We start from the raw sequence: 27,683 nt of genomic DNA, 5'->3' as shown, positions 1-27,683 counted from the left end.
GTTAGAATGCAGAGAGTGAGCAAGAGAAACCCTTCCTGCATAGAAAGACTGCAGAGAGGGAGCAAGAGAAGGAGAAACCCTGCCTGCATAGGAAGACTGCAGAGAGGGAGTAAAAGCTCTGGTGTGTACCACCGTGGCACCCCCGACCTGGGAAGGAACGTCAGGAGACACCCCCCCCACCCCCTGTGGCTAGAAAGGTGTAGACATCGGATCTGCATAGGACATTTTATGGGGTCAAGGTGGACCAGCAGCTTATGCCAGCAGTGTGTATATCATAGCATACAGTGTGCCAGGGTTAGGATCACCACTATAATAGGAAATAAAATTGATCATTTTGTAAAATATAATTTTATAGTTGATATTTTGCAAGGGGAATAAGACCCTTTTTACCCTGAATGGACGAACATGGCACCAGCAAGTTTGGAAGCAGCTGTTAATTTAGCCAGAGACGACACGGATTCTGCTGCATACATACAAGGTGTAAGAATGGCTCAGTACTCCAGATTATCCTTTTTATTATGACACATTATTGGTAAACCTGTAGTAAAAAGGAGGCTCAGCTCCTGTCCCCGTGAATAGAGAAGATGCCATCCACCTCCATCATACAAAAATCACTCTCTTTTATGAAAAAGTTAAGAACAGTCTTTGGAAAGGTTTCTGCCGCTGCCAAAATAAGACAAAAAAAAAAAAAATAGGATAAAACTAAATATTTTGTTAATTAGACTTGTATTCACTGTAAAATTTTCAGATAGAATCTTCTTACAAAAAGACATCGAAACAGAGGATCCTGAAGACACTTCATTGTCAACCAGCTCAACTTAAAGCTACGAGGAGGGTAAGACTGGTTAACCTGTAGTAAGCGAGTCCACCGACCTGGGGGCACGTGCCCTCCTGTGCCACTACTCAACCTAAACAGGACTACGATGTGTCGCTGAGCCGCGTTCACTCCTCAATCGATTTTACATATTTCTCATAGGCGTCCTCGCTCATCAGGTCGTCCAGCTCCGAGGGAACATCCACCGTTACCTTTATTAACCACCCTGTAGGAGACGAAAGCGAAAGATGATGCTTTGGAGAAACAATATACTGTATATACTCTTAGGACCCAGCAATAGTAGAAGAAACAAAGGAAAAACAAAAAATATAAGATTATTTCTGGTGTTTCCTTCAAATTTTGCACTTCAGCTGTTCTCATGCAGTTGTACCATTGCCTGCAAGACCGGACCCCCATAGTTCTACTAATCTGAATCTCAGTAATGGTCCAAGTTTGGCAGAACAGCAGGAATTGCAGCCACATTACAGGCAACATTTCTAGGCTTCGCACAGGATATTTTTCACCTTCATCGTAGCAGGATTTGTTCACCAAGCCTGGATTGTCTGCCAGCGCTTCGTTGATTGCTTTAACTTCTCCGGTCAGGGGAGAGAAGAGCTCACTAGCCGCCTTCACACTCTCCAATGTTCCAAACTCATCTAGGGCAGAGAGAAGAAGTCACTACATAATACAACAATCGGTTGGGTCGTGTGCAGACCAGACCTGGATATCCCTGCATTGCACAACCCCAAAAAAACCAGAGACTACAGGAGCGGTCCCCGAGCCGATGCAACGCTGGGTCTCAAGGACAAAAGTATGAACCACCTGTGCGTCTCCTGTACAAAACTCAAAGCCTTTATAGACATATATGAGGTGGTTGAGATCAGGTCAGAAGACATGCGGCCGGTCCGTACTCTGGTACTAAAACATAGAAGAGAGACTTCAGCCTGAAAGGGAATCAGTCAGCACAAAATGACTGTTCAAACCAAGCACAGATGCTTGCTGCACCCTTGGCATGGTCATACAGTTCAGTGCACCTTCCTATCTACTTACTTTGAACCCATCTTAACCATACTTTTTCTTGGACAGCTCTGGGTTTTACAGGACTAAGACGGGCGGAGGGGGTGTGGGGGGGGAAACAACAACCAAAAAATAAATAATGGAAGACAAGTACATAGGAAGATGCACTGAACTATTCAGCCATGCTAAGGGTGCGCAAAGTGCCTGTGCTTGGTTTGAACAGTCATTCTGCACCATCACTTCAGAGCTCCGCTCTCAGGATCAGGGGTGATTGATCAACTCCCTTAAAAGACCTGCTCATTTATGTAGTGAAAAACCAGTGTAAAAAAAAACATTCAATTTTTGCCCAATCAACTCCTCACTCAAGATATTCTGAGCAACGGCGAAAATCTAGAGTCAAAAAATAAAATACATGGACCTACCCATTTTGCTGAGCTTGGCACCAATTTCAGGAAGACTACAGTAAACTACATCTCCTAATGACTCCTAGAAGAAGAAGAAAAAAGAAAACTAAGTACATGTGAGATTGGGGGGGAATAAAATACACAGTGAATATTAAAAAATATACCCATATTAAAATGCAATTTTCTGCAACGTAAAACAAAAATTCACAAAGAATAATTTCAGACCTCTTGCCACTTTTAATGACGCTCATAATCTGTACAAATTCATTAAGTAAAAACGGAAATCATTTTAGGGAGGAAAAAAAAAAAAAAAAATCTCGTTGCATAAATGTGAACATCCTGTTATAACTGGGAGATGTGATGGTGTTCGGAATTAGCCATCACATTTAAACTGATGGTACATAGTAATCAGGGCACGGCTGCCATCACTTACAGGGATTCTGATTAACCCAGTCATAGAAAATATTAAAAATCCTTGAGGTCCCTCATATCCCCCCTCCTTTTTTTCTTTCATCCACCATTTGTCCTAAGGAGCTGGGAGCCAGCAATCAAACCTGTCTATTTATGTGACAGAGCTATGTGAAGTAGATTAATTAAAATGGGAGGATTCCTCTTTAGGTCCAGATGACTGAAGGGGATGTCTACTGTCCACACAGACAGGAAAAGACCTTACTAGGATATGAAGCGGAACAAAAAAAGAATTGACACCCTTAGATAGCCATGGTGACCTTACAATGAGAGGGCAGACAGTATGGCTCCAGGAGAAAATATGGAATATTGGATTTTGTATACATCCAATATTAATGAGACATATTGTTGGCACCGGGATAACTAGGCCAAAAACACAATTTTTTCTCATAATCCTAACTCCCACCAAAAAGCCCCAAATCCATAGGGGCCATATAGCCACCAGTAGCTAGGCCATGTTTGGTCTCTAAGCGCAGCTAAAATCCCGACATTAAAGAGGACATCAGTCTCGACCCTCTGTGATTGCTCTATGAGCAGTTACTACATAAATTGGGAACTCCAAAAATGATGAAAAGCTGAGTCCAACCTACAACAGGGACCTTGTGAGGTCATCATAGAGGAGTGTGTGGGTGGGATTCCAGGTCTGTTAAAAGATAGACCCCAATTATCAGCGTTCGTACAGAGAGTTACATGTCATGTATGTAGGGACCTCATTATTGATGGCCAAATCCAAGACGTCTCCTTCAGCTAAACTGAATAGTCTCTGCGATCGGTGTAGTAAGTTCTTTTATTTTAAATTTTATGTAACCGTTTAGGCTGTATTGTTTTGTCCCTTGTAAAATATTTTGTATATTTTTCATAAACACTGCCTCCCTTTTGATTAAATATAAAATTTAATAGTACTGTAGCCTACACCTCGAAATGATTGCTACAGCACAATCGACCGAAACAGATTAGTGGTGAGTGGTGGCAGCAGTGACTAGTCTGGGGGGAGGGGGTGGTGGTGGGGGTTTTCAGAGAGTCAGCTGTGACCGTACCGGGGTGTGTGCACATATTCCATGTGATGGAATCAGAAGGTGTATGACGTACTTAATTTTCTGATAACCGGCCTAGTGGCGCGATCAGGCTGCGGCCCTCTCCATTGATCGTCGGCCAATCGTGTAATTGTCCAGACAATAGGAGGCAGCAGAGAGCTGGGCACTGCAAAGATCACAGAGGGTGGTACTCGTGACGTCCCCGGCCTGTGATATCAGGAATTTGTGTGATTAGAAAAGGCCTGACAAATATCATCCCTGACAAACCTCAAAATTTAGCAGTTTTAGTTGAATTTTCCTGACATTTTGTTGATTGCATTTTACAGCAAAGTGATGGTCTGTTAACAGCTAACAACACAGCAAAGGGATCTCTTTGAAGGTCATCAAGAATTGGACGTCCCTCAAAAATTTGTGAAAATACTAGACAAGTGATAACAGAAGCTACCAAGAGGCCTACAGCAACATTAAGGCTATGTGCGCACGTTGCAGATTTGCTTGTGTATAATTCTGCGTGGATTCTGTCTCTTGGCAGAAAATGCAGTTGAAATTCCACGTGGAATGTGGATTTTTATGTGGATTTGTAAGCTAATTAAAATATATTATTTAAAATAAAAAAATAATAAGTGATGTCATTTCCTTATTCAACCTCTTCAGCCAGATACCCTCATTAATATTAAATGAAGACATACACACCAGCCTACGTAGAAACAAAAATTAACCTACATATGGTATAACAAAACAGCAACTGTAATTAGGTTGCGTCCCTGCGGTCACTAATCGGCAGCGCTTTGGACGCAGCACATGTCCGCTCGGTCCAAAGCGCTGCGGACTTTTGAACGCAGGTGTTCACTGCACCGAGCGGAATCACCGCGTCCTATATATTGGACGGGTGAGATTTATCTTGCGGAGACAGTCTCGGCAAGATAAATAGACATGCTGTGGAGAATTGCGGCATGTCCGTCTCCGTAGGGAAGCCGCGGGTGCCGATGCATGCATAGTGGAAATGGGATTTCTTGAAATCCCATCCACTATGCTGTAACATCTGGCTGCTGGGGGTTGGACGCTGTGGATGTACATCGCGTCTAACCCACAGAGTTTATTTAACCCCTTCATGACCCAACCTATTTTGACCTTAATGACCAGGCCATTTTTTGCTATTGTGACCAGAGTCCCTTTATGAGGTAATAACTCAGGAACGCTTCAACGGATCCTAGCGGTTCTGAGACTTTTTCGTGACATATTGGGCTTTATGTTAGTGTTAGGTCGATAATTTTTGCGTTTGTGAAAAAAATGGAAATTTGGTGAAAATTTGGACAATTTTGCAATTTTCAAATTTTGAATTTTTATTCTGTTAAACCAGAGAGTTATGTGACACAAAATAGTTAATAAATTACATTTCTCACATGTCTACTTTACATCAGAACAAATTTGGAAACTTTTTTTTTGCTAGGAAGTTATAAGGGTTAAAATTAGGGTAAAAGGAGAAACTGGACCCCGAAAGTTATTGTAGAATTTGTCCAGAGTACGCCGATACCCCATATGTGGGGGGGACCACTGTTTGGGCACACGGTAGGGCTCGGAAGGGAAGGAGCGCCTTTGACTTTTTGAATGAAAAATTGGCTCCAATCTTTAGCGGACACCATGTCGCGTTTGGAGAGCCCCTGTGTGCCTAAACATTGGAGCTCCGCGACAAGTGACCCCATTTTGGAAACTAGACCTCCCAAGGAACTATTCTAGATATGCGGTGACCACTTTGAACCCCCAGGTGCTTCACAAATTGATCTGTAAAAATGAAAAAGTATTTCTTTTTCTTCACAAAATTTCTTTTAGCCTCAATTTTTTCATTTTCACATGGGCAACAGGATAAAATTGATCCTAAAATTTGTTGGGCAATTTCTCTGGAGTACACCGATACCTTACATGTGGGGGTAAACCACTGTTCGAGCGCACAGCAAGGCTCGGAAGGGAAGGAGAGACATTTGACTTTTTGAATGAAAAATTAGCTCCAATTGTTAGCGGACACCATGTAGTGTTTGGAGAGACCCTGTGTGCATTGGAGCTCCCCCACAAGTGACCCCATTTTGGAAACTAGACCTCCCAAGGAACTAATCTAGATGTGCGGTGACCACTTTAAACCCCAAGTGCTTCACAGAAGTTTATAACGCAGAGCCGTGAAAATAAAAAATCATTTTTCTTTCCTCAAAAATTATGTTTTAGCCCACAATTTTTTATTTTCACAAGGGTAACAGGAGAAATTGGACCCCAAAAATTGTTGTCCAGTTTGTCCTGAGTACACCGATACCCCATATGTGGGGGTAAACCATTGTTTGGGCACACGTCGGGGCTCTGAAGGGAAGCAGTGACGTTTTGGAATGCAGACTTTGATGGAATGGTCTGCGGGCGTCATGTTACGTTTGCAGAGCCCCCGATGTGCCTTAACAGTAGAATCTCCCCACAAGTGACCCCATTTTGGAAACTAGACCCCCCAAGGAACCTATCTAGATGTGTGGTGAGCACTTTGAACCCCCAAGTGCTTCACAAAAGTTTCTAACGCAGAGCTGTGAAAATAAAAAAATCTTCCCCCCCCCCCCCACAAAAATATTTTTTTAGCCCCCCTTTTTTTTTCTCAAGGTTAACAGAAGAAATTAGACCCCCAAAGTTACTGTGCAATTTTTCCTGAGTACGCTTATGCCCCATATGTTTGGGTAAACCACTGTTTGGGCACACTTCGGGGCTCGGAAGGGAGGGAGCACCATTTGAATTTTTCAACGCAAGATTGGCTGGAATCAATGGTGGCGCCATGTCGCGTTTGGAGACCCCTGATGTGCATAAACAGTGGAAACCCCTCAATTCTAACTCCAACACCCTTAACCCCAATCCCAACTCTAGCCATAACCCTAATCACAACCCTAACCCTAATCCCAACCCTAACCCCAACACACCCCTAACCCTAATCTTAACCCCATTTCCAACCCCAAGGCTATGTGCCCACGTTGCGGATTCGTGAGAGGATTTTTCCGCACCGTTTTTGAAAAATCCGCAGGTAAAAGGCACTGCGTTTATCGCGGATTCCCAGTGTTTTTTGTGCGGATTTCACCTGCGGATTCCTGTTGAGGAACAGGTGTAAAACCCTGCGGAATCCGCACAAAGAATTGACATGCTGCGGAAAATACAATGCAGCGTTTCCGCGCGGTATTTTCCGCACCATGGGCACAGCGGATTTGGTTTTCCATAGGTTTACATGGTACTGTAAACGTGATGGAAAACTGGTACGAATCCGCAGCGGCCAATCCGCTGCGGCTCCGCAGCCAAATCCGTACCGTGTGCACATAGCCTAATTCTAACCCTAATTGCAACCCTAACCCTAATTGCAACCCCAACCCCAGTTTTAACCCCAGTTCTAACCCTAACCCAAGTGGAAAAATAAAAGTAAATATATTTTCGTATTGTCCCTACCTATAGGGGTGTTAAGGGGGGGTTGTTTACTATTTTTTTTTTTTTTGATCACTGTGTGGTTTTATCACAGTGATCAAAATGTACCTGGAATGAATATGCTGGCCGATTAGGCGGGAGCACTGCGCATGCGCCCGCCATTTTGGAAGATGGCAGCGCCCATGCAGAAGACAGACGGACACCGGAGGTCGTTAAGTGTGGGGGGTGGGATCGAAGCAAGGGGGAGCGGACAGGAGGACAGAGGGGAGCGTAGGACAGTAGAGGACAGGACGGAGGGGAGGAGATCGGTGGCGGTGGGAGATAGTGGTCTCCAGCCATGGCTGATGATATTGTAGCATCGGCCATGACTGGATTGTAATATTTCACCAATTTTCATTGGTGAAATATTACGATTGCTCTGATTGAAAGTGAAACAGTCACTTTCAACAGCCAATCAGAGCGACCGTAGCCACAGGGGGGGCGCGAAGCCTCCCCCCTGGGCTGAAGTACCACTCCCCCTGTCCCTGCAGGTCGGGTGAAATTACAGTTAACCCTTTCACCCAATCTGCAGGAACGCGATCATTCTGTGACAGCATATGCGTCACAGGTCGGATTGGCACCGACCTTCATGATGCATACGCTGTGTCATAGGTTGGGAAGGGGTTAAAAAATTGCATGGGCTCCGCGTAATTTTTTTTTTGTATAACCTGCAGAGGGAAAACCAACGGCTGAGGGGCTGATGTTAATATTCTGGGAGGGAGCCAATAGTCAATTGTTCCCAGGCTATTAATATAAGCTCACAGCTGTTTTCTTTATTGGCTAGTTTACAGGGGAACCACAGAAAAAAAAAAAAAAAAACACGACATTGGGTCCCCCCTATTAAAAAAAAAAAAAAAAAAAAAACAGCAAAGACTAGGCAGACAGCTGCGGGCTGAGCTTAATAGCCTGGGAAGGGGCCATGTACACTGCTCAAAAAAAAAAAAAAAAAAAAAAAGGGAACACAAACAGAATATAACTCCAAGTAAATCAAACTTCTGTGAAATCAAACTGTCCACTTAGGAAGCAACACTGATTGGCAATCAATTTCACATGCTGTTGTGCAAATTGAATAGACAACAGATGGAAATTACTGGCAATTATCAAGACACTCAATAAAAAGGGAGTGGTTCTGCAGGTGGGGACCACAGAACACATCCCAGTACCAATGCTTTCTGGCTGATGTTTTGGTCACTTTTGAATGTTGGTTGTGCTTTCACACTCGTGGTAGCATGAGACGGACTCTGCAACCCACACAAGTGGCTCAGGTAGCGCAGCTCATACAGGATGGCACATCAATGCGAGCTGTGGCAGGAAGGTTGCCGTGTGTCAGCGTATGGTTCAGAGGCTGGAGTAGCTATCAGGAGACAGGCCAGTACACCAGGAGACATGGAGGGGGTCGTAGGAGGGCAACAACCGAACAGCAGGACCACTACCTCAGCCTTTGTGCAAGGAGGAACAGGAGCACTGCCCAAGACCTCCAAAATGACCTCCAGCAGGCCACAAATGTGCATGTGTCTGCACAGTTAGAAACCAACTCCATGAGGATGGTCTGAGTGCCCGACGTCCACAGATGGGGTTGTGCTCACAGAAGTACACCATGCAAGACGATTGGCATTTGCTACAGAACACCAGGATTGGCAAATTCGCCACTGGTGCCCTGTGCTCTTCACAGATGAAAGCAGGTTCACACTGAGCACGTGACAGTCTGGAGACGCCGTGGAGAGCGATCGGCTGCCTGCAACATCCTTCAGCATGACCAGTTTGGTAGTGGGTCAATGATGGTGTGGGGTGGCATTTCTTTGGAGGGCCGCACAGCCCTCCATGTGCTTGCCAGAGGTTGCCTGACTGCCATTAGGTACCGAGATGAGATCCTCAGACCCCTTGTGAGACCATATGCTGGTTCGGTTGGCCCTGGGTTCCTCCTCATGCAGGACAATGCCAGACCTCATGTGGCTGGAGTGTATCAGCAGTTCCTGCAAGATGAAGGCATTGAAGCTATGGACTGTCCCGTCCGTTCCCCAGACCTGGAACCGACTGAACACATCTGGGACATCATGTCTCGCTCCATCCACCAACGTCACGCTGAACCACAGACTGTCCAGGAGTTGGCGGATGCTTTAGTCCAGGTCTGGGAGGAGATCCCTCAGGAGACCATCTGCCGCCTCATCAGAAGAATGCCCAGGAGTTGTAAAGAGGTCATACAGGCACGTGGAGGCCACACACACACCTGAACATGATTTCCTTGTCTTGAGACATTTTCACTTAAGTTGGATCAGCCTGTAATTTGTTTTCCACTTTGATTTTTGTATCATTTCAAATCCAGACCTCCATGGGATATTCATTTTGATTTACATTGATCATTTGTGTTTTATTGTTCTCAACACATTCCACTATGTAATGAATAAAGACTTGCAACTGAAATATTTCATCCAGTGATATCTAGGACGTGGTATTTTAGTGTCCGTTTTATTTTTTTCAGCAGTGTATATTGGCACCCCCTCAGGCGCCACAGAAATGGCGCATCTTATAGATGTGTCAATTCTTGCACTTAGTCTCTCTTCCCACTTGCCCTGTAGTGGTGGCAAGTAGAGTAATATATAGACACAGCCAGAATAAAGTCCTTTAATTGAAATAATCTCACAGACTACTTTATTGAATCTTAAATAACCATACTTATTGCATCGCCTAAGCCCCGACTCCCTCGATCTCCTGGAACAAAAATAAACGAACATAAAATACTCCCTGTCCGTCATAGTCCATTTGCCGAGTGTCCCACGACAATCTCACGTGTAGAACAGTCACATCGGGAGATGTGACCGCTCTACCCGGCCTCCGGTGATACACTACGGGAGGGATTACCTCCTGTAAGTGTATCACAGAGTTCACCAGAGTTCGTGCTCTCACTTACGGCACCACAGCGTGAGTTTTCTCCTGAAGCGGTGTTACAAGTAAGAACCAGAGCTGATCAGCTGATGAACTCCGGTGACCTCTAACGGTGGCGCAGTGATACAGTGCAGGAGGATCACCTCCTGTCAATGTATCGCCGGAGGCCGGGTAGAGCGGTCACATCTCCCGATGTGACTAACTGTTCTACATATGAGATCACCGTGGGACAATCGTTATTAAATTGACTACGGTGGAAAATTAAGTATATGTTGGTTATTATTTTATTATTGTTGCAGGAGACGTGGGCGTCGGGGATTAGGTGTTTGGTGAGAATTAATTTTTTGTTTTAGAATTGAACACAGTCGCCGGATGATGGGACTACTGTCCCATCATCGGCTCATGCTGTCATTGTTATAGGTGACAGCAGACATAGCCAGATGGGAGTAGTACACAGCCGCACACACAGACACCCGTGGTTTTCGCACGCAAATCCGCAGACCTTATTACACCTGCGGTTTGGCTGCAGATTTGACTGACTCAATGTAAGTCAATGGGTGCAGAAACGCTGCAGATCTGCAAAAAGAATTGATATGCTGAGGAAAAATGATTACTTACCGGTAATTTGATTTTCCAGATCCATGACAGCACCTAACGTGAGAGAATGTCCCAGCCCCCCCAGGAACAGGAAACCTGCATAGGAGATAAAAGATGGGGGCGGCACCTCTCCTCAGTTTGTTGACAGAGTATGTAAGGTAACCACTTTGTTACATTTATCTCCATAGCCAAACTAGGCGTAGTTATATATTTCCACCATCAGCTTTTTATCAAAAAAAAAAAAATTATATATATATATATATATATATATATATATATATATATATATATATATATATATATATATATATATATATATATATATATATATATATGCGGGAATTAATACGGTGCCGTTATGGATCTGGAAAGTCAAATTACCGGTAAGTAATTATAATTTTTTCCCTTCCCCATGAGGGCACCTAACGTGAGAGGAGAAAATAGAAGAAGACTCCTAGGGTGTGACAACAGCAGATAAGACTTTCCTCCCAAAGGCAAGACTTGAAAGCCCCAAGTTTAACCTATAGCGGCGAAAGAAGGTAGAGGGTGAAGACCATACTGCTGCATTACAAATTTGCTCTATCGATGCGTTTGCTCTCTCCGTCCAGGATGTGGCGATAGCACTTGGGGAGTATGCTGTCACCCCTAGTGGAGGGTATTTCCCTGCAGACGAGTAAGAGTGCAATAGCCATGCAGAGCCAGCGTGCAATAGTAGATTTCATGTCTTTTTTACCCCTGTTTGCTCCCTGAAAAGGTAACAAAAAGGGCTGAAGACTGTCGCCATGATTTTGTCACTTCCAGGTATTTGATTAGGCAACGTCTGACATCAAGGCAATGAAAAGTTTGTTCCCACTGGGATTTTGGATTGGAACAAAATGAGGGTAAAACTATCTCCTGGTCCCTATGGAATTTTGAATTGACCTTTGGTAAGAAGGCCGGGTCAGTTTTGATTATTACTCTGTCCTCCAGAATTGTAGTGCATGGAGGATCAATAGAGGTAGCCTGGATCTCACGAATGCGTTGAACCAATGTCAGGGCAACCAGAACCGTTTTTAGGGTTAGATTTTTTTTTTTTTAGTAAATTTAACACATTTTCGTGAAAGGGAAAAACTCTGCGTTTTTTCACCTCTAGGTTGCTAAACATAGAATCCTGAGTTGTTTTATGTTCTTTTGGTGTTTCAACCCCCAATGTTGATCTAACTAGCTTAATCAATTTCCCCACATCGTCAGCTAGTACATACGGCCGACCACATTCTTCATCTGAAGAGTAAGTCTGAATCATCATCAGGTGGCAATTCCCTGGTTCGCCTTCTGATTCCACGTCAGAGGTTTGGGCAGGTTTAGGAGGTGGCTATTTGGAGCTATGTAACCCATGCTGTTTCATTTGCTCCTTTACTGTGATTTGTACTTCATCCCCAACGATAGCCTTTATTATTTTGGAGTAATGATGAGGACTCCTCGGCCACAGTCTTTTCTATACATAAACGACAGAGTGCGCAGACTATTTTTCTGCTTGGCCGTAACCTTCCTCCCCTGCACAATATCATACAGAGATACTGAGTTACTGACATGTTATTTGCCTTACAAAGGCTCTCACCCACCAAAACCTTTAGTACCACGGGGGTCTGTGGAACGTCCATTGGCACCGGCGATTCCGCAGTCGGGTCCGCCATGCTTGAAGAGGCTATTGGCACTGCTGCTTATGCCTTGCCTCTTAAAATAGTACAGAGGAGAGGCGGTGTGAGCGTCCCTGAACTTTCTCCTTCCTGGGAGTGTCAGCACAGCGCTCTCCTCGGCGTGTGACGCTACTTCCGGTCGAGCCCGGAAGTACTCCCATTCACCCCAGTGCCAGCCTAGTGATGGGACACGCCTCTGCCCCGGCCCAGCCTCCGGCCAGGAGTGGACACCGGGGAGCCCCCGGCGGGTAGGACGCCTCCGACAGCCCTCATCTGAGTAAGGCGACCGCATATGCCGCCAGCTGCTCCCGCCGCGGGCCTCGGTCCCCAGACCGGCACCTCCAGAGAGCGATCCCTCTGGGTCGACGTCGCAGGAACAGGAAACCAAAACTGAGGAGAGTGGTGCCGCCCCCATCTTTTATCTCCTATGCAGGTTTCCTGTTCCTGGGGGCGGGACCATCTCACATTAGGTGCAGTCATGGGGAATGGAAAAATAAAACGCTGCAAATCAGTGCAGAATTTTTAGCAGCATGTGCACACCAATTCTTGATTCCCATTGATTAACATTGCTTGAGCACTCCTTGGCAGATTTGGTGCAATTCCGCGAGGAAAAAATGCTGAGGATCCGCAACAAATCTGCAACGTGTGCACACAGCCTAAAGGAACTGCAGGAATTTCTGGCAAGTACTGGTTCTGTACTGCATGTGATGACATCTCCTGTATTCTTTTTGTGTCTTGACTGTGGGGCAAGATAAGATGGAAGCCTTTTTTCACAGGTTTGCCATAACAGGGAGGGGGCAAAAGTTTGCTGTGTCTGATTTCACCTACTCCTGCACTGATTAGAAACACTTCGCCCCTCATATTAAACAGTGCAGGTTTCTGATAGCAGTGCAGTGGTTAGCCTGTTCAGCTTACAGTCTCTGAAGCTTCCTGCTTGGATGATCACAGCTGTTCAGTGTTGGCCACTCCCCTCTTGCAATCTGGATTGCCAGTATTTGTCTTGTACGGCCTGGTGAGGAAGTTGAGTTGTCAGTGGTCGGTTAAGGTGTTTGGAGTGTTGATCTGCGATTGTTGCTAGGTGTTTCTACTGTGTGCGATTCTCTGCTATTTAGTTTACCTCCTTTTTCTCCCCAGTGTTCTCTTCTGTTGTCTGAGAGTGCATATGTGTATGTTTGGTTATTTTCATTTATCCCTGTACCTCCTGCCTTGTTAGTCTGTGTTGTGTATATACATACATTTCTGCTTCCCTATTCCCTGGGTGGGGAACGGGGACAGACATAGGGCTGATTCAGGAGGTCAGCAAGGTACATGGCCCCGGCATCTTCACCATCCCTAGTAATCCAAAGAGCAGGGAAAGCTAGGGGGCCCCTAGTGGTAGGGACAGGGAAGGAGCCCCTGACAAGGCTGGGACACCTTTTCTTACAAACAAAAAAAAAATCCAAATACAACACTTGTCATTGGCTCTTGTGTGCAAACACCACTCAGTCAAAGTTCAGGCAAAAATAAAGCCGAATCCTGCAGCTCGGTGTTTGTAGATGTCAAAGATCACAGTGTGGAACATTCCACAAACAAGTCCGTACCTGGGCAAACTTGCTGATTCCAACAGTTCCTACGCCGTCCTCCACCGATATCCACTCATGCTTGTCTGTGAACCTGCGTGCGGCTGACATGGAAAGAAGAGAAATGGCATCAATTGCATAACATATAGAAGCAATAAAAGAATGCACAATTTACTGACATGTTCCATCCCGTCTGCTAAACATGTCAAGAGGTCACACAAGAGCCACAAAGCATATGTATTCTATATCTGTCACCCTCATAAACATGTGATCAGTGTCAGTGCTGTACCTACCATCAAACAATGTCAGACAGATGTGTAATGTCACAATAGTGTTAACCCCTTCATGACCCAGCCTATTTTGACCTTAAAGACCTTGCCGTTTTTTGCAATTCTGACCAGTGTCCCTTCATGAGGTAATAACTCAGGAACGCTTCAATGGATCCTAGCGGTTCTGAGATTGTTTTTTCGTGACATATTGGGCTTCATGTTAGTGGTAAATTTAGGTCAATAAATTCTGTGTTTATTTGTGATAAAAACGGAAATTTGGCGAAAATTTTGAAAATTTCGCAATTTTCACATTTTGAATTTTTATTCTGTTAAACCAGAGAGTTATGTGACACAAAATAGTTAATAAATAACATTTCCCACACGTCTACTTTACATCAGCACAATTTTGGAAACAAAATTTTTTTTTGCTAGGAAGTTATAAGGGTTAAAATTTGACCAGCGATTTCTCATTTTTACAACGAAATTTACAAAACCATTTTTTTTAGGGACCACCTCACATTTGAAGTCAGTTTGAGGGGTCTATATGGCTGAAAATACCCAAAAGTGACACCATTCTAAAAACTGCACCCCTCAAGGTGCACAAAACCACATTCAAGAAGTTTATTAACCCTTCAGGTGCTTCACAGCAGCAGAAGCAACATGGAAGGAAAAAATGAACATTTAACTTTTTAGTCACAAAAATGATTTTTCAGCAACAATTTTTTTATTTTCCCAATGGTAAAAGGAGAAACTGAACCACGTACGTTGTTGTCCAATTTGTCCTGAGTACGCCGATACCTCATATGTGGGGGTAAACCACTGTTCGGGCGCACGGCAGGGCTTGGAAGGGAAGGAGCGCCATTTGACTTTTTGAATGAAAAATTGGCTGCACTCTTTAGCGGACACCATGTCACATTTGGAGAGCCCCCGTGTGCCTAAAAATTGGAGCTCCCCCACAAGTGACCCCATTTTGGAAACTAGACGCCCCAAGGAACTTATCTAGATGCATAGTGAGCCCTTTAAACCCCCAGGTGCTTCACAAATTGATCCGTAAAAATGAAAAAGTACTTTTTTTTCACAAAAAAATTCTTTTAGCCTCAATTTTTTCATTTTCACATGGACAACAGGATAAAATGGATCCTAAAATTTGTTTGGCAATTTCTCCTGAGTACACCGATACTTCACATGTGGGGGTAAACCACTGTTTGGGCACATGGTAAGGCTCGGAAGGGAAGGAGCGCCATTTGACTTTTTGAATGAAAAATTATCTCCATCGATAGCGGACACCATGTCGCGTTTGGAGAGACCCTGTGTGCTTAAACATTGGAGCTCCCCCACAAGTTACCCCATTTTGGAAACTGGACCCCCCAAGGAACTTATCTAGATGCCTAGTGAGCACTTTAAACCCTCAGGTGCTTCACAAATTGATCCGTAAAAATGAAAAAGTACTTTTTTTTCACAAAAAATTTATTTTCGCCTCAATTTTTTCATTTTCACATGGGCAATAGGATAAAATGGATCCTAAAATTTGTTGAGCAATTTCTCCCGAGTACGCCGATACCTCATATGTGGGGGTAAACCACTGTTTGGGCACACGGCAGGGCTCGGAAGGGAAGGCGCGCCTTTTAACTTTTTGAATGGAAAATTAGCTCCAATTGTTAGCGGACACCATGTCGCATTTGGAGAGCCCCTGTGTGCCTATGCAATGGAGCTCCCCCACAAGTGACCCCATTTTGGAAACTAGACCCCCCAAGGAACTTATCTAGATGCATACTGAGCACTTTAAACCCCCAGGTGCTTCACAGAAGTTTATAATGCAGAGCCATGAAAATAAAAAATAATTTTTCTTTTCTCAAAAATGATTTTTTAGCCTGGAATTTCCTATTTTGCCAATGGTAATAGGAGAAATTGGACCACAAATGTTGTTGTCCAGTTTGTCCTGAGTATGCAGATACCCCATATGTGGGGGTAAACCACTGTTTGGGCGCACGGCAGGGCTCAGAAGGGAAGGCACGCCATTTGGCTTTTTAAATGGAAAATTAGCTCCAATCATTAGCGGACACCATGTCGCGTTTGGAGAGCCCCTGTGTGCCTAAACATTGGAGATCCCCCACAAATTACCCCATTTTGGAAACTAGACCCCCAAAGGAACTAATCTAGATGTGTAGTGAGCACTTTGAACCCTCAAGTGCTTCACAGAAGTTTATAACGCAGAGCCATGAAAATAAAAAAAAAAAATTATTTTCTCAAAAATGAATTTTAGCCCGCAATTTTTTATTTTCCCAAGGGTAACAGGAGAAATTTGACCCCAAAAGTTGTTGTCCAGTTTCTCCTGAGTACGCTGATACCCCATATGTGGGGGTAAACCACTGTTTAGGCACATGCTGGGGCTCGGAAGTGAAGTAGTGACGTTTTGAAATGCAGACTTTGATGGAATGCTCTGCGGGCGTCACGTTGCGTTTGCAGAGCCCCTGATGTGGCTAAACAGTAGAAACCCCCCACAAGTGACCCCATTTTGGAAACTAGACCCCGAAAGGAACTTATCTAGATGTGAGGTGAGCACTTTGAACCCCCAAGTGCTTCACAGAAGTTCATAACACAGAGCAGTGAAAATAATAAATACGTTTTCTTTCCTCAAAAATAATTTTTTAGCCCAGAATTTTTTATTTTCCCAAGGGTTACAGGAGAAATTGGACCACAAAAGTTGTTGTCCAGTTTCTCCTGAGTACGCTGATACCCCATGTGTGGGGGTAAACCACTGTTTGGGCACACGTGGGGGCTCAGAAGGGAAGTAGTGACTTTTGAAATGCAGACTTTGATGGAATGGTCTGCGGGCGTCACATTGCGTTTGCAGAGCCCCTGGTGTGCCTAAACAGTAGAAACCCCCCACAAGTGACCCCATTTTGGAAACTAGACCCCCAAAGGAACTTATCTAGATGTGTGGTGAGCACTTTCAACCCCCAAGTGCTTTACAGAAGTTTATAACGCAGAGCCGTGAAAATAATAAATACGTTTTCTTTCCTCAAAAATAATTTTTTAGCCCAGAATTTTTTATTTTCCTAAGGGTTACAGGAGAAATTGGACCACAAAAGTTGTTGTCCAGTTTCTCCTGAGTACGCTGATGCCCCATGTGTGGGGGTAAACCACTGTTTGGGCACACGTGGGGGCTCAGAAGGGAAGTAGTGACTTTTGAAATGCAGACTTTGATGGAATGGTCTGCGGGCGTCATGTTGCGTTTGCAGAGCCCCTGGTGTGCCTAAACAGTAGAAACCCCCCACAAGTGACCCCATTTTGGAAACTAGACCCCCCAAGGAACTTATCTAGATATGTGGTGAGCACTTTGAACCCCCAAGTGCTTCACAGACGTTTACAACGCAGAGCCGTGAAAATAAAAAATCATTTTTCTTTCCTCAAAAATGATGTTTTAGCAAGCAATTTTTTATTTTCTCAAGGGTAACAGGAGAAGTTGGACCCCAGTAATTGTTGCGCAGTTTGTCCTGAGTATGCTGGTACCCCATATGTGGGGGTAAACCACTGTTTGGGCACACGTCGGGGTTCGGAAGTGAGGGAGCACCATTTGAATTTTTGAATACAAGATTGGCTGGAATCAATGGTGGCGCCATGTTGCGTTTGGAGACCCCCTGAAGTGCCTAAACAGTGGAAACCCCTCAATTCTACCTCCAACACACCCCTAACCCTTATCCCAACTGTAGCCGTAACCCTAATCACAACCCTAACCCCAACACACCCCTAACCACAACCCTAACCCCAACACACCCCTAACCCTAACCACAACCCTAATTCCAACCCAACTCTAAGGCTATGTGCCAACGTTGCGGATTCGTATGAGATTTTTCAGCATCATTTTTGAAAAATCCGCGGGTAAAAGGCACTGCGTTTTACCTGTGGATTTACCGTGGATTTCCAGTGTTTTTTGTGCGGATTTCACCTGTGGATTCCTATTGAGGAACAGGTGTAAAACGCTGCGGAATCCGCACAAAGAATTGGCATGCTGCGGAAAATACAACGCAGCGTTCCCGCGCGGTATTTTCTGCACCATGGGCACAGCGGATTTGGTTTTCCATATGTTTACATGGTACTGTAAACCTGATGGAACACTGCTGCGAATCCGCAGCGGCCAATCCGCACCGTGTGCACATGGCCTAATTCTAAAGGTATGTGCACACGCTGCGGAAAACGCTGCGGATCCGCAGCAGTTTCCCATGAGTGTACAGTTCAATGTGAACCTATGGGAACCAAAAATCGCTGTACACATGCTGCGGAAAAACTGCACGGAAACGCAGCGGTTTACATTCCGCAGCATGTCACTTCTTTCTGCGGATTCCGCAGCGGTTTTAGAACTGCTCCAATAGAAAATCGCAGTTGTAAAACCGCAGTGAAATGCGCAGAAAAACCGCGGTAAATCCACGATAAATCGGCAGCGGTTTAGCACTGTGGATTTTTCAAATCCGCTGCGGAAAAATCCGCATAGGACCAGAATACGTGTGCACATACCGAAACCCTAACCCTAGCCCTAACCCTACCCTAACCCTAACCCTAACCCTAGCCCTAACCCTACCCCTACCCCTAACCCTAGCCCTAACCCTACCCCTACCCCTAACCCTACCCCTAACCCTACCCCTAACCCTACCCCTAACCCTACCCCTAACCCTAACCCTAGTTCTTACCCCAACCTTAGTGAAAAAAAAAAAAATTCTTTATTTTTTTTATTGTCCCTATCTATGGGGGTGACAAAGGGGGGGGTCATTTACTATTTTTTTTATTTTGATCACTGAGATAGGATATATCTCAGTGATCAAAATTCACTCTGGAACGAATCTGCCGGCCGGCAGATTCGGCGGGCGCACTGCACATGCGCCCGCCATTTTGGAAGATGGCGGCGCCCAGGAAAGAAGACGGACGGACCTCGGGCGGCCAGGTAAGTATAAGGGGGGGAGATCAGGGCACGGGGGGGGGCGTCGGAGCACGGGGGGGTGGATCGGATCATGGGGGGGGGTGGATCGGAACACGGGAGGGAGGATTGGAGCACGGGGAAGGATTGGAGCACGGGGTGAGGGATCGCTGTGCGGGGGGGGTGGATCGGAGCACGGGGGGGGGTCGCTGTGTGCGGGGGGGGGATCGGAGTGCGGGGGGGTTTGATTGCAGCACAGGGGGTGTGATTGGTGCACGGGGAAGCGGACAGGAGGACGGGGGAGCGGAGCACAGGACGGAGGGGAGCGGACCACAGATCGGGGGGGTGGGGGGGCGATCGGAGGGGTGGGGTGGGTGCACATAAGTGTTTCCAGCCATGGCCGATGATATTGCAGCATCGGCCATGGCTGGATTGTAATATTTCACCAGTTTTTTAGGTGAAATATTACAAATCGCTCTGATTGGCAGTTTCACTTTCAACAGCCAATCAGAGCGATCGTAGCCACGAGGAAGTGAAGCCACCCCCCCTGGGCTAAACTACCACTCCCCCTGTCCCTGCAGATCGGGTGAAATGGGAGTTAACCCTTTCACCCGGCCTGCAGGGACGCGATCTTTCCATGACGCATATGCTGCGTCATGGGTCGGAATGGCACCGACTTTCATGACGCAGCGTATGCGTCAAAGGTCGGGAAGGGGTTAATCTGCAACTACCACTAGGGGGAGCTCTTACAGTTGCCAGTACAGTTCAATAGGAGATGCAGAAATTAACGTGCAGAGAGCTCCACCTAGTGGTCACTAATGAAGCCAGGATTTCCTCTTTCAGCCACTGAATCTTACAAGGCAAAGTGCTTCAAGAAAACACCTAGCGGACGCAACTTAAAAAGTGAAGATGTCGCTTTTAACAGCTCCTGCGTTTCTGAACCCTGAAGTAGGAAAATGACAAGACAGAACATGAGTACAGCCGTCTTTTTGACATTGCTGCACACACTCTTCGTTTTAAGGTTAGGGTATGTACACTTACTGTGGGAAGTCAGCCTAAGGGTATTTGATGCTGCAGATTTTCAGCTCCAATTAGCCAATTGCCATTTTATAATAGTTTGAGTATTTTATTCCATTTGCAGCTTGCTGGAGTACAAGGCGGCAAATTCATTGCGAGGTGTTGTGTACCTCCGAGAAATGCAGCAACGGTACAGAAATGTCAGCAGCCAAATACTGAACATGTGCTGGAAATGTAATGCAGAGGTTTTCTGTGCAGCGCGCTGAATACCCATCATGGGAACTTCGCCTGAAACCGATATTTTGCGCACAGCATGGTGCGTCACTTTTGTGATGGATATTAGGGAGCAATTTGCATTAATTTTCCTCCTATATATTGTCTGCAGAGTTCAATACTTGTGGCTTTGCAGCTGCTAGAAAACCACAGGTTGGAGTCTACTGGCGCAGCGTTCGATGTCACCTTGGACAGGGGTTAAGTAGCTACAGCGGAACACAAAAATCACCCAACAAGTGTTCATCAAAGTCTAAAGCCCTCACTTAAATTTTCTAGCAGAAGCCGAGGTACAGGACAGATCACACATGGCTGGTCACGGCGTCCGCACAGCACACGGCGACTTCCCACGTTATACAGCCAGTGACTGCGGCGAGAAATCTCTGGCTGAAACCAGATCTGGTGCAGAAGAGCGAGCGGAGGGGTCCGGCTGTGAGCAAAGACCACGCACATTGTATCTAGGGACACAAGGGAAGAGCTCGGCTTTATTGGGATTTCCCAGTGTGTAGTAAGCTATCTTTAATGGTTTCAACTCTGCAATTAATTAATACTAATTATTGATATAGTTTTAATCAGTTAGATATAGATAGATATCCTAAGGGTACCGTCACACTATACGATTTACCTACGATCACGACCAGCGATATGACCTGGCCGTGATCGTAGGTAAATCGTAGTGTGGTCGCTGGGGAGCTGTCACACAGACAGCTCTCCAGCGACCAACGATGCCGAGGTCCCTGGGTAACCAGGGTAAACATCGGGTAACTAAGCGCAGGGCCGCGCTTAGTAACCCGATGTTTACCCTGGTTACAAGCGTAAAACTAAAAAAAAAAAAAACGAACAGCACATACTTACATTCTGGTGTCCGTCAGGTCCCTTGCCGTCTGCTTCCCGCACTGACCGACTGCCGGCCGTAAAGTGAAAGTGAAAGCACAGCAGGATCCCTGATCGCTGCTGCGTGTCAGACACAGCGATAACGTAAGGATATCGCTGGAACGTCACGAATCGTACCGTCGTAGCGATCGAAATGGTATAGTGTGACGGTACCCTTACTTTCATGGAGTTTCCATAAGGGGATTGCAGTTTAAATGGTTAATCAGATGGCCCACCTCGCAGGTCGTTTAGGTAATGAGCAGTTATTAGTTATTAGTAAATGTATTTGTTGTCGGTTTCAGGGGTTTTTTTTCCTGGCATTCCAATGACCATCAATGTTTTTACTGAGATACATTGGACAGTATAAGATATAAAAGATGACTGAAACCTTACGGAGGACAGAGACATGCATGGGAGATACAGAGAGCCTGGTGACTCCTACCATAATAATGCAATAATAATGTTATTTTACTATTAAATAAATTCATTTTTGTTTATTCAATTTTCGTGTGAGCATTTATTGTTTGTCACAATCCTTGAACCTGTAACAAAACACCCAGTCACACACAGGCACAATCTGGAGTCCAGCACTAGTTGTAGATTTAGTGCAGATTTTTGAACGGCATATCTGCAGAAAAGTATAAGGTTTGTTGCATTTTTACCCCCCAGAAAGTGAAGTGCTTTTCACAGCAATGTTTGAAAAATTACAGCAAATGTGCAAGACAAAAAAAAAAACAAACAAAACAAAACCATAACATGTGAACGCAATACTGTAAGGCTATATTCACACTTTGTGGATTTTGCTGCGGATCCGCAGCGGATTTGACCGCTGCGGATCCGCAGCAGTTTCCCATGAGTTTACAGTACAATGTAAACCTATGGGAAACAAAAAACGCTGTGCATGTGCTGCGGAAAAAACCGCGCGGAAACGCTGCGGATTACATTCCGCAGCATGTCACTTCTTTTCTGCGGATTTTCACCTGCTCCAATAGGAAAATGCAGATGAAGATCCGCATAAGAATCCGCAGTAAAAACCGCGATAAATCCGCAGTAAAAACCGCGACGGGTTTTCACTGCGGATTTTGGAATTCCGCTGCGGAAAAATCCGCAGTGGAATCCGCAAAGTGTGCACATAGCCTAAGTGGTCGGTGCAGGTAGGGCGGTTTTCACCCTTTTTTTCTTGCCGGCGGACAAAAATAAAAACAAGAACACACACAGATACAAAAAGACTATAAAAAGGTGAGGACTCCAGACTCCCACAGCACTACAAGTGTCAGGTAGTATTCCACAGGCATAAAATGGGGGGGCAGATACTGCTGAGCCCCCAGAAAACAAATGGGTAAATCATGTGTATAGGACGTCACAAGACTGGCGCAGTACAACCTCCCAGCAATCAGCCGGACACAGCCAATGGTCCCAAAGCAAAAAAGAGCAGACACAAATGGGCGCACACCTGTTTCAATACTCCGAGCAAGATAATAAAATATATAATCTTTATTTTTATATAGCGCTAACATATTCCGCAGCTCTTTACATTTTGCACACATCATCATCGCTGTCCCCAATGGGGCTCACAATCTAGAATCCCTATCAGTATGTCTTTGGAATGTGGGAGGAAACCGGAGAACCCGGAGGGAACCCACACAAACACAGAGAGAACATACAAACTCCCTGCAGATGTTGTCCTTGATGGGATTTGAACCCAGGGCTGCAGTGTTAACCACTGAGCCACCGCTTTATTTGGACATTAGAACACAATCCACAAACAATAGAAACAAATACACATCGTGGCGGTCAACCCGCACCCTCAATATTAAATGGTGACAAAATGTCATTGTCATCACTGTGTGTTGAATCAACAGTACAAAACTGGTAGTTAATAATGAGCTATGACAGAATCACAAATCAATAAATTACAATAATTTGTGACAATAGTTCACGACTAATAATTCATAGGAACCGTGCCTGAACATTAAACCCGACCTATTCATGTCCACAATGTGACCCAGTTGTCCCCTACAATAATGGGTAAGATGTCAGTACACTGAGTTTAGAATTGCATGGTATGGGGGTCACAGGACCCAAAAAAAAAAAAAAGAAAAAAAAAAAGTGTCCATTTAACCCCTTTCTGCCATCGAATGGGATAGTACGTCCGCTGGCAGCACCCCTCTTTGGTGTGGGATCCGGCGGTGAGCCTGCATCAAAGCCTGGACATGTCAGCTGTTTTGAACAGCTGATCTGTGCCTGCAATAGGCGCGGGTGGAATCGCAATCCACCCGGCACCATTAACTAGTTAAAAGCCGCTGTCAAACTGACATTAGCATTTAACAAGCACTTTTGGGATGGCCGGAATTAGGAGCACCACTGACCTCTGTCACGTGATTGGGGGTCATCAGTTCATCGCCATAACAACCAGAGATCTCCTTGAGACCTCTATGGTTGTTAATGCCGGATTGCTGAGAGCGCCACCCTATTTGTTTTGTTTTTTTTTTTTTTAAATAAAAAAGTTTCAAAACAAAAAAAGAAAAAAAAAAAAAAAAATCAAACACATTAGTATCGACATGTTCAGAATTGTCCGATCTGTGAAAAAAAAAAAAGGGATTAACTTGATCGCTAAACGGCGTAACGAAAAAAAAGAAACGCCAGACTTACTTTTTTTGGTCGCTGCGACATTGCATTAAAATGAAAAAGAAAAAATAATCTCCAGCATGGATCTTCTAAAAAGTCAATTTATTGAAAACACTTTAAAATGCAAACATTTGCAAAAAAGAGATGGGGGTCCCAGGTGGTCAACGCCGACGCGTTTCGACCATCAGGTCTTAGTCATGGCATGACTAAGACCTGATGGTCGAAACGCGTCGGCGTTGACCACCTGGGACCCCCATCTCTTTTTTGCAAATGTTTGCATTTTAAAGTGTTTTCAATAAATTGACTTTTTAGAAGATCCATGCTGGAGATTATTTTTTCTTTTTCATTGCTGGCTCTTGACTACGCCCTTGACCAAGGCGGCTCCGTGCATGGACATCATTGCACTGTTGAGGGATTGGTGAGCTGACTTATTTTCTTCCCATTTTTTCCTTTTTCCCTATTTTTGTATTGCATTAAAATGTAATAACAGGCTTTGAAAAGAACGTATCTGCACCAAAATGATATAATTAAAAACGACAGCTCGACAAGCAAAAAATGAGCCCTTATTCGACCCCAAATCACGAAAAATTGAGACACTACAGGTCTCGGAAAATGGTGCTTTTTTTTTTTTTTTTTTTTTTAGCAAACTTTGGAATTTTTTTCACCACTTAGATAAAAAAAATAACCTAGTCATGTTAGGTGTCTATGATCTCGTAATGACCTGGAGAATCATAATATCAGGTCAGTTTTAGCATTTAGTGAACCTAGCAAATAAGCCAAACAAGAAACAAGTGTGAGACTGAACTTATTTTTGCAATTTCACCGCACTTGGAATTTGTTTCTCGTTTTCTAGTACACGACATGCTAAAACCAATGGTATCGTTCAAAAGTACAACTCGTCCCGCAAAAAATAAGCCCTCACATGGCCATATTGACGGAAAAATAAAATAAAAAAAAGTTATGGCTCTGGGAAGAGGGGGGAGCGAAAAACGAAAAAAAAAAAAAAAAAGGCTCCAGTCATGAAGGGGTTAAAGTGAGTGATTTTCAATACTGACAGGAGGAAAGGCCAACGATATCAATGGGAATGAGCTGAATAAAAAAGTCCATAGGCATATATACCTGAAGGCACCAAGAAACCGCCATGGGGGGCAGCACCAAGAAACCGCCATGGGGGGCAGCACCAAGAAACCGCCATGGGGGGCAGCACCAAGAAACCGCCATGGGGGGCAGCACCAAGAAACCGCCATGGGGGGCAGCACCAAGAAACCGCCATGGGGGGCAGCACCAAGAAACCGCCATGGGGGGCAGCACCAAGAAACCGCCATGGGGGGCAGCACCTAACGAAAGAGGGGAGGGCGGGAGAGATTCATACTGTTCATTCAACACACTTATGAAAACTGACAGGTTGTCACCGTTTAATATTGAGGGTGCGGGCTGACCGCCATGATGTATATTTGTTGTTATTGTCCTAGTGTCCAAATAAAGCTATATATTATCTTGCTCTGACTATTGAAGCAGGGAAAGTGTGCCAAGTGTCAGCCCCATGTAAATGCCCGCTCTCAGCGCTCTGACAGGACGGTCACTGTCCACAAGGACCACAGGCGCCGGTCACTGACACAGGAGGGACTCCCGCGCGTCTCCCCGCCCCCTAGCGGCAGGCAGCGGCAGGTGCAGCGGGTGACAGAGCTGGTAGCGCCGGAGGTCGCCCCCCGCCTGCAGTGAATGAGCCCCTCCACCACCCCCCGGGGACAGGACCCCGACACTCACCGGCGAGCAGACGGGAGGCTCCGCTGAAGTACCGAGCCGGGCACACGCTCCCCCGCAGCAGGCGGGCGGCACAGTACACGCTGCTCACCCCGCGCACCACTCTTGCAGCCATTTTTCCCTCAGCGCGCCTCAGTCCAGCCGCCACTGCGCGCCCACGACGCTGGCCTCACGTGTTTCTACTGCGCAGGCGCGACCGGATACAGGCGCATAGTCGCGTTATAGGAGCGCTGGAGTGACCGTGTTATAACGAGGAGCACTGACACCTGTGCACTGCACGCCACCGGCCGTTATTAAAGGGGTTGTCTATCTCTGCAATTGGTCTAAATTTAAAAAAAAGGTTGCACCATTACAGTTTCCTGCTGGTTCAGCTTTATTGTGGTCTGTGGTCATAAATCAACTGAGAAGAGCTCAGAACAAGACAGATAAGAGAGTTACAACCAGAATGAGCTCACTGCCTGATTCTCAGTTGACTCGCTCTGCATTCAGACGCTGTAGAAGGCGAACGGTGCAACATTTTTAATAAAACCCTATTGCAAAAATTAAAATACATATTTTTCCCACCCTAAACCTGTGCGTCTGTTAGCGTCAGTGGGTTAATATACGCACCGATCGTCACTTTCTCCGGCATCCCGCTCCGTCACCGCTCTGCAGACTCTGCGGATCACACTGAGCTCTGCATGACCCAGAACTGGCCTTTATAATGTGATCAGTACGAGGCTCCATAGACTTTCATTGTAAAAGAGACTTTCCGGGTCACGCGTAGAGCGCAGACTGTCATGTGTCGCAGGAGAAGATGGCGATCCGGCATTTATTAACACACTGACACTGCACTAACATTTATCCAGATTTAGGGAAAGAAAACTTATAGGCAGGCTTCTTCAAGAAAAAAAAAAGTGGACAACCCCTTTAACAGCGTCTGAATGCAGCCACTGCCATAGAAATGCATTGATATTAAATTGCCTATAACCACCACTAGGGGGAGCACACTGCATACATACATACATACATACATACATACATACATACAAAGACATACAGATAGGGATTCTAGATTGTGAGCGCCATCGGGGACAGTGATGATAATGTGTGCAAACTGTAAAGCGCTGCGGAATATGTTAGCGCTATATAAAAATAAAGATTATTATTATTACATACATACAGCTGCCATTGACGTCAATAGTGAGCTCCCCCTAGTGGTGGCTGGAGACTAGAACCCTTTCCTGAATAATTCAGTAATTAAAGCATGTGTCCAGGACTACACAATAGGGCTAATTTCTTTAAAAAAAAAAAAAAATAGTGCCATACCTGTAATATCGCACACATGCATATTTTTATTTCATTTTATCCTGGATAATCTCTTTAAATTGGTTTTCCACGACATCGCTCTACTTAAGAGTAAGTGATTGGCAGCAGCAGTTATGTGCACAAAGAGCAGAGCAGCGGCAGAGAGGCAGCACTGAATCTACAAGTTTTTCTAGTTGTGTCACACAAATAACAGAATACAAAGTATCCGCACGCACGTTTATTATGCATCAGATTATACAACACAGGACACAGTCAGGAACGTCATCTCTACACGCGGGGATCCATTGTACGCGGCCATCCGGGTATAGTCAGGCATGGAGGGAACCTTATCACTGCAGTTGGGGACTGGAGTTCGATAAAGAACCAGCCAAGTTACAGGCATGTTGCGCGCAAGACTCCCATTGAAGTCAATGGGAGCAAAGATTGAACTTTTTTTGTCACTGTTCACAAGTAGAACTTGACTTGCATCTTGCATGTGACCTGTCTCGGAGTTGACCCTTGTAAAGTTCGTCTGACTTGTCGGAGACTTCCAGTTCCATCCCTGATCCCTCCCTGTCCACTCTCCCCTCCCACCCCCCCCCCCCCCACCCCCAGGTACTATTCTAAAATAAGCAAAAAACAGTTCTATAAAGCAGAAGAACATCAATAATCTTTCTGCACAGGAACAGAAAAGCAACTGGTGACAATGACAGACACTGATGACATTGTCTCTGCCATTT

General features: G+C 45.2%; 1 protein-coding gene across 1 annotated transcript; it reads right to left on the bottom strand.

Moving 5' to 3' along the window:
• Positions 1-498: 498 nt before the first annotated feature.
• On the bottom strand, positions 499-25,833 carry GCSH (glycine cleavage system protein H). The gene is made up of 5 exons (XM_069738752.1): positions 25,660-25,833; positions 13,945-14,027; positions 2,254-2,317; positions 1,339-1,470; positions 499-1,040 (listed from the first exon to the last, which is right to left on the bottom strand). The coding sequence occupies exons 1-5, from the start codon at positions 25,769-25,771 to the stop codon at positions 943-945; spliced, it is 489 nt and encodes a 162-aa protein (XP_069594853.1). The 5' UTR covers positions 25,772-25,833; the 3' UTR covers positions 499-942.
• Positions 25,834-27,683: the final 1,850 nt, after the last annotated feature.

The sequence above is a fragment of the Ranitomeya imitator genome, chromosome 9 (assembly GCF_032444005.1).
Source record: "Ranitomeya imitator isolate aRanImi1 chromosome 9, aRanImi1.pri, whole genome shotgun sequence".
NCBI classification, from domain to species: Eukaryota; Metazoa; Chordata; class Amphibia; order Anura; family Dendrobatidae; genus Ranitomeya; species Ranitomeya imitator.
Note: the sequence above shows the minus strand (reverse complement) of the source record. Positions and strands in the feature narration are given on the sequence as shown.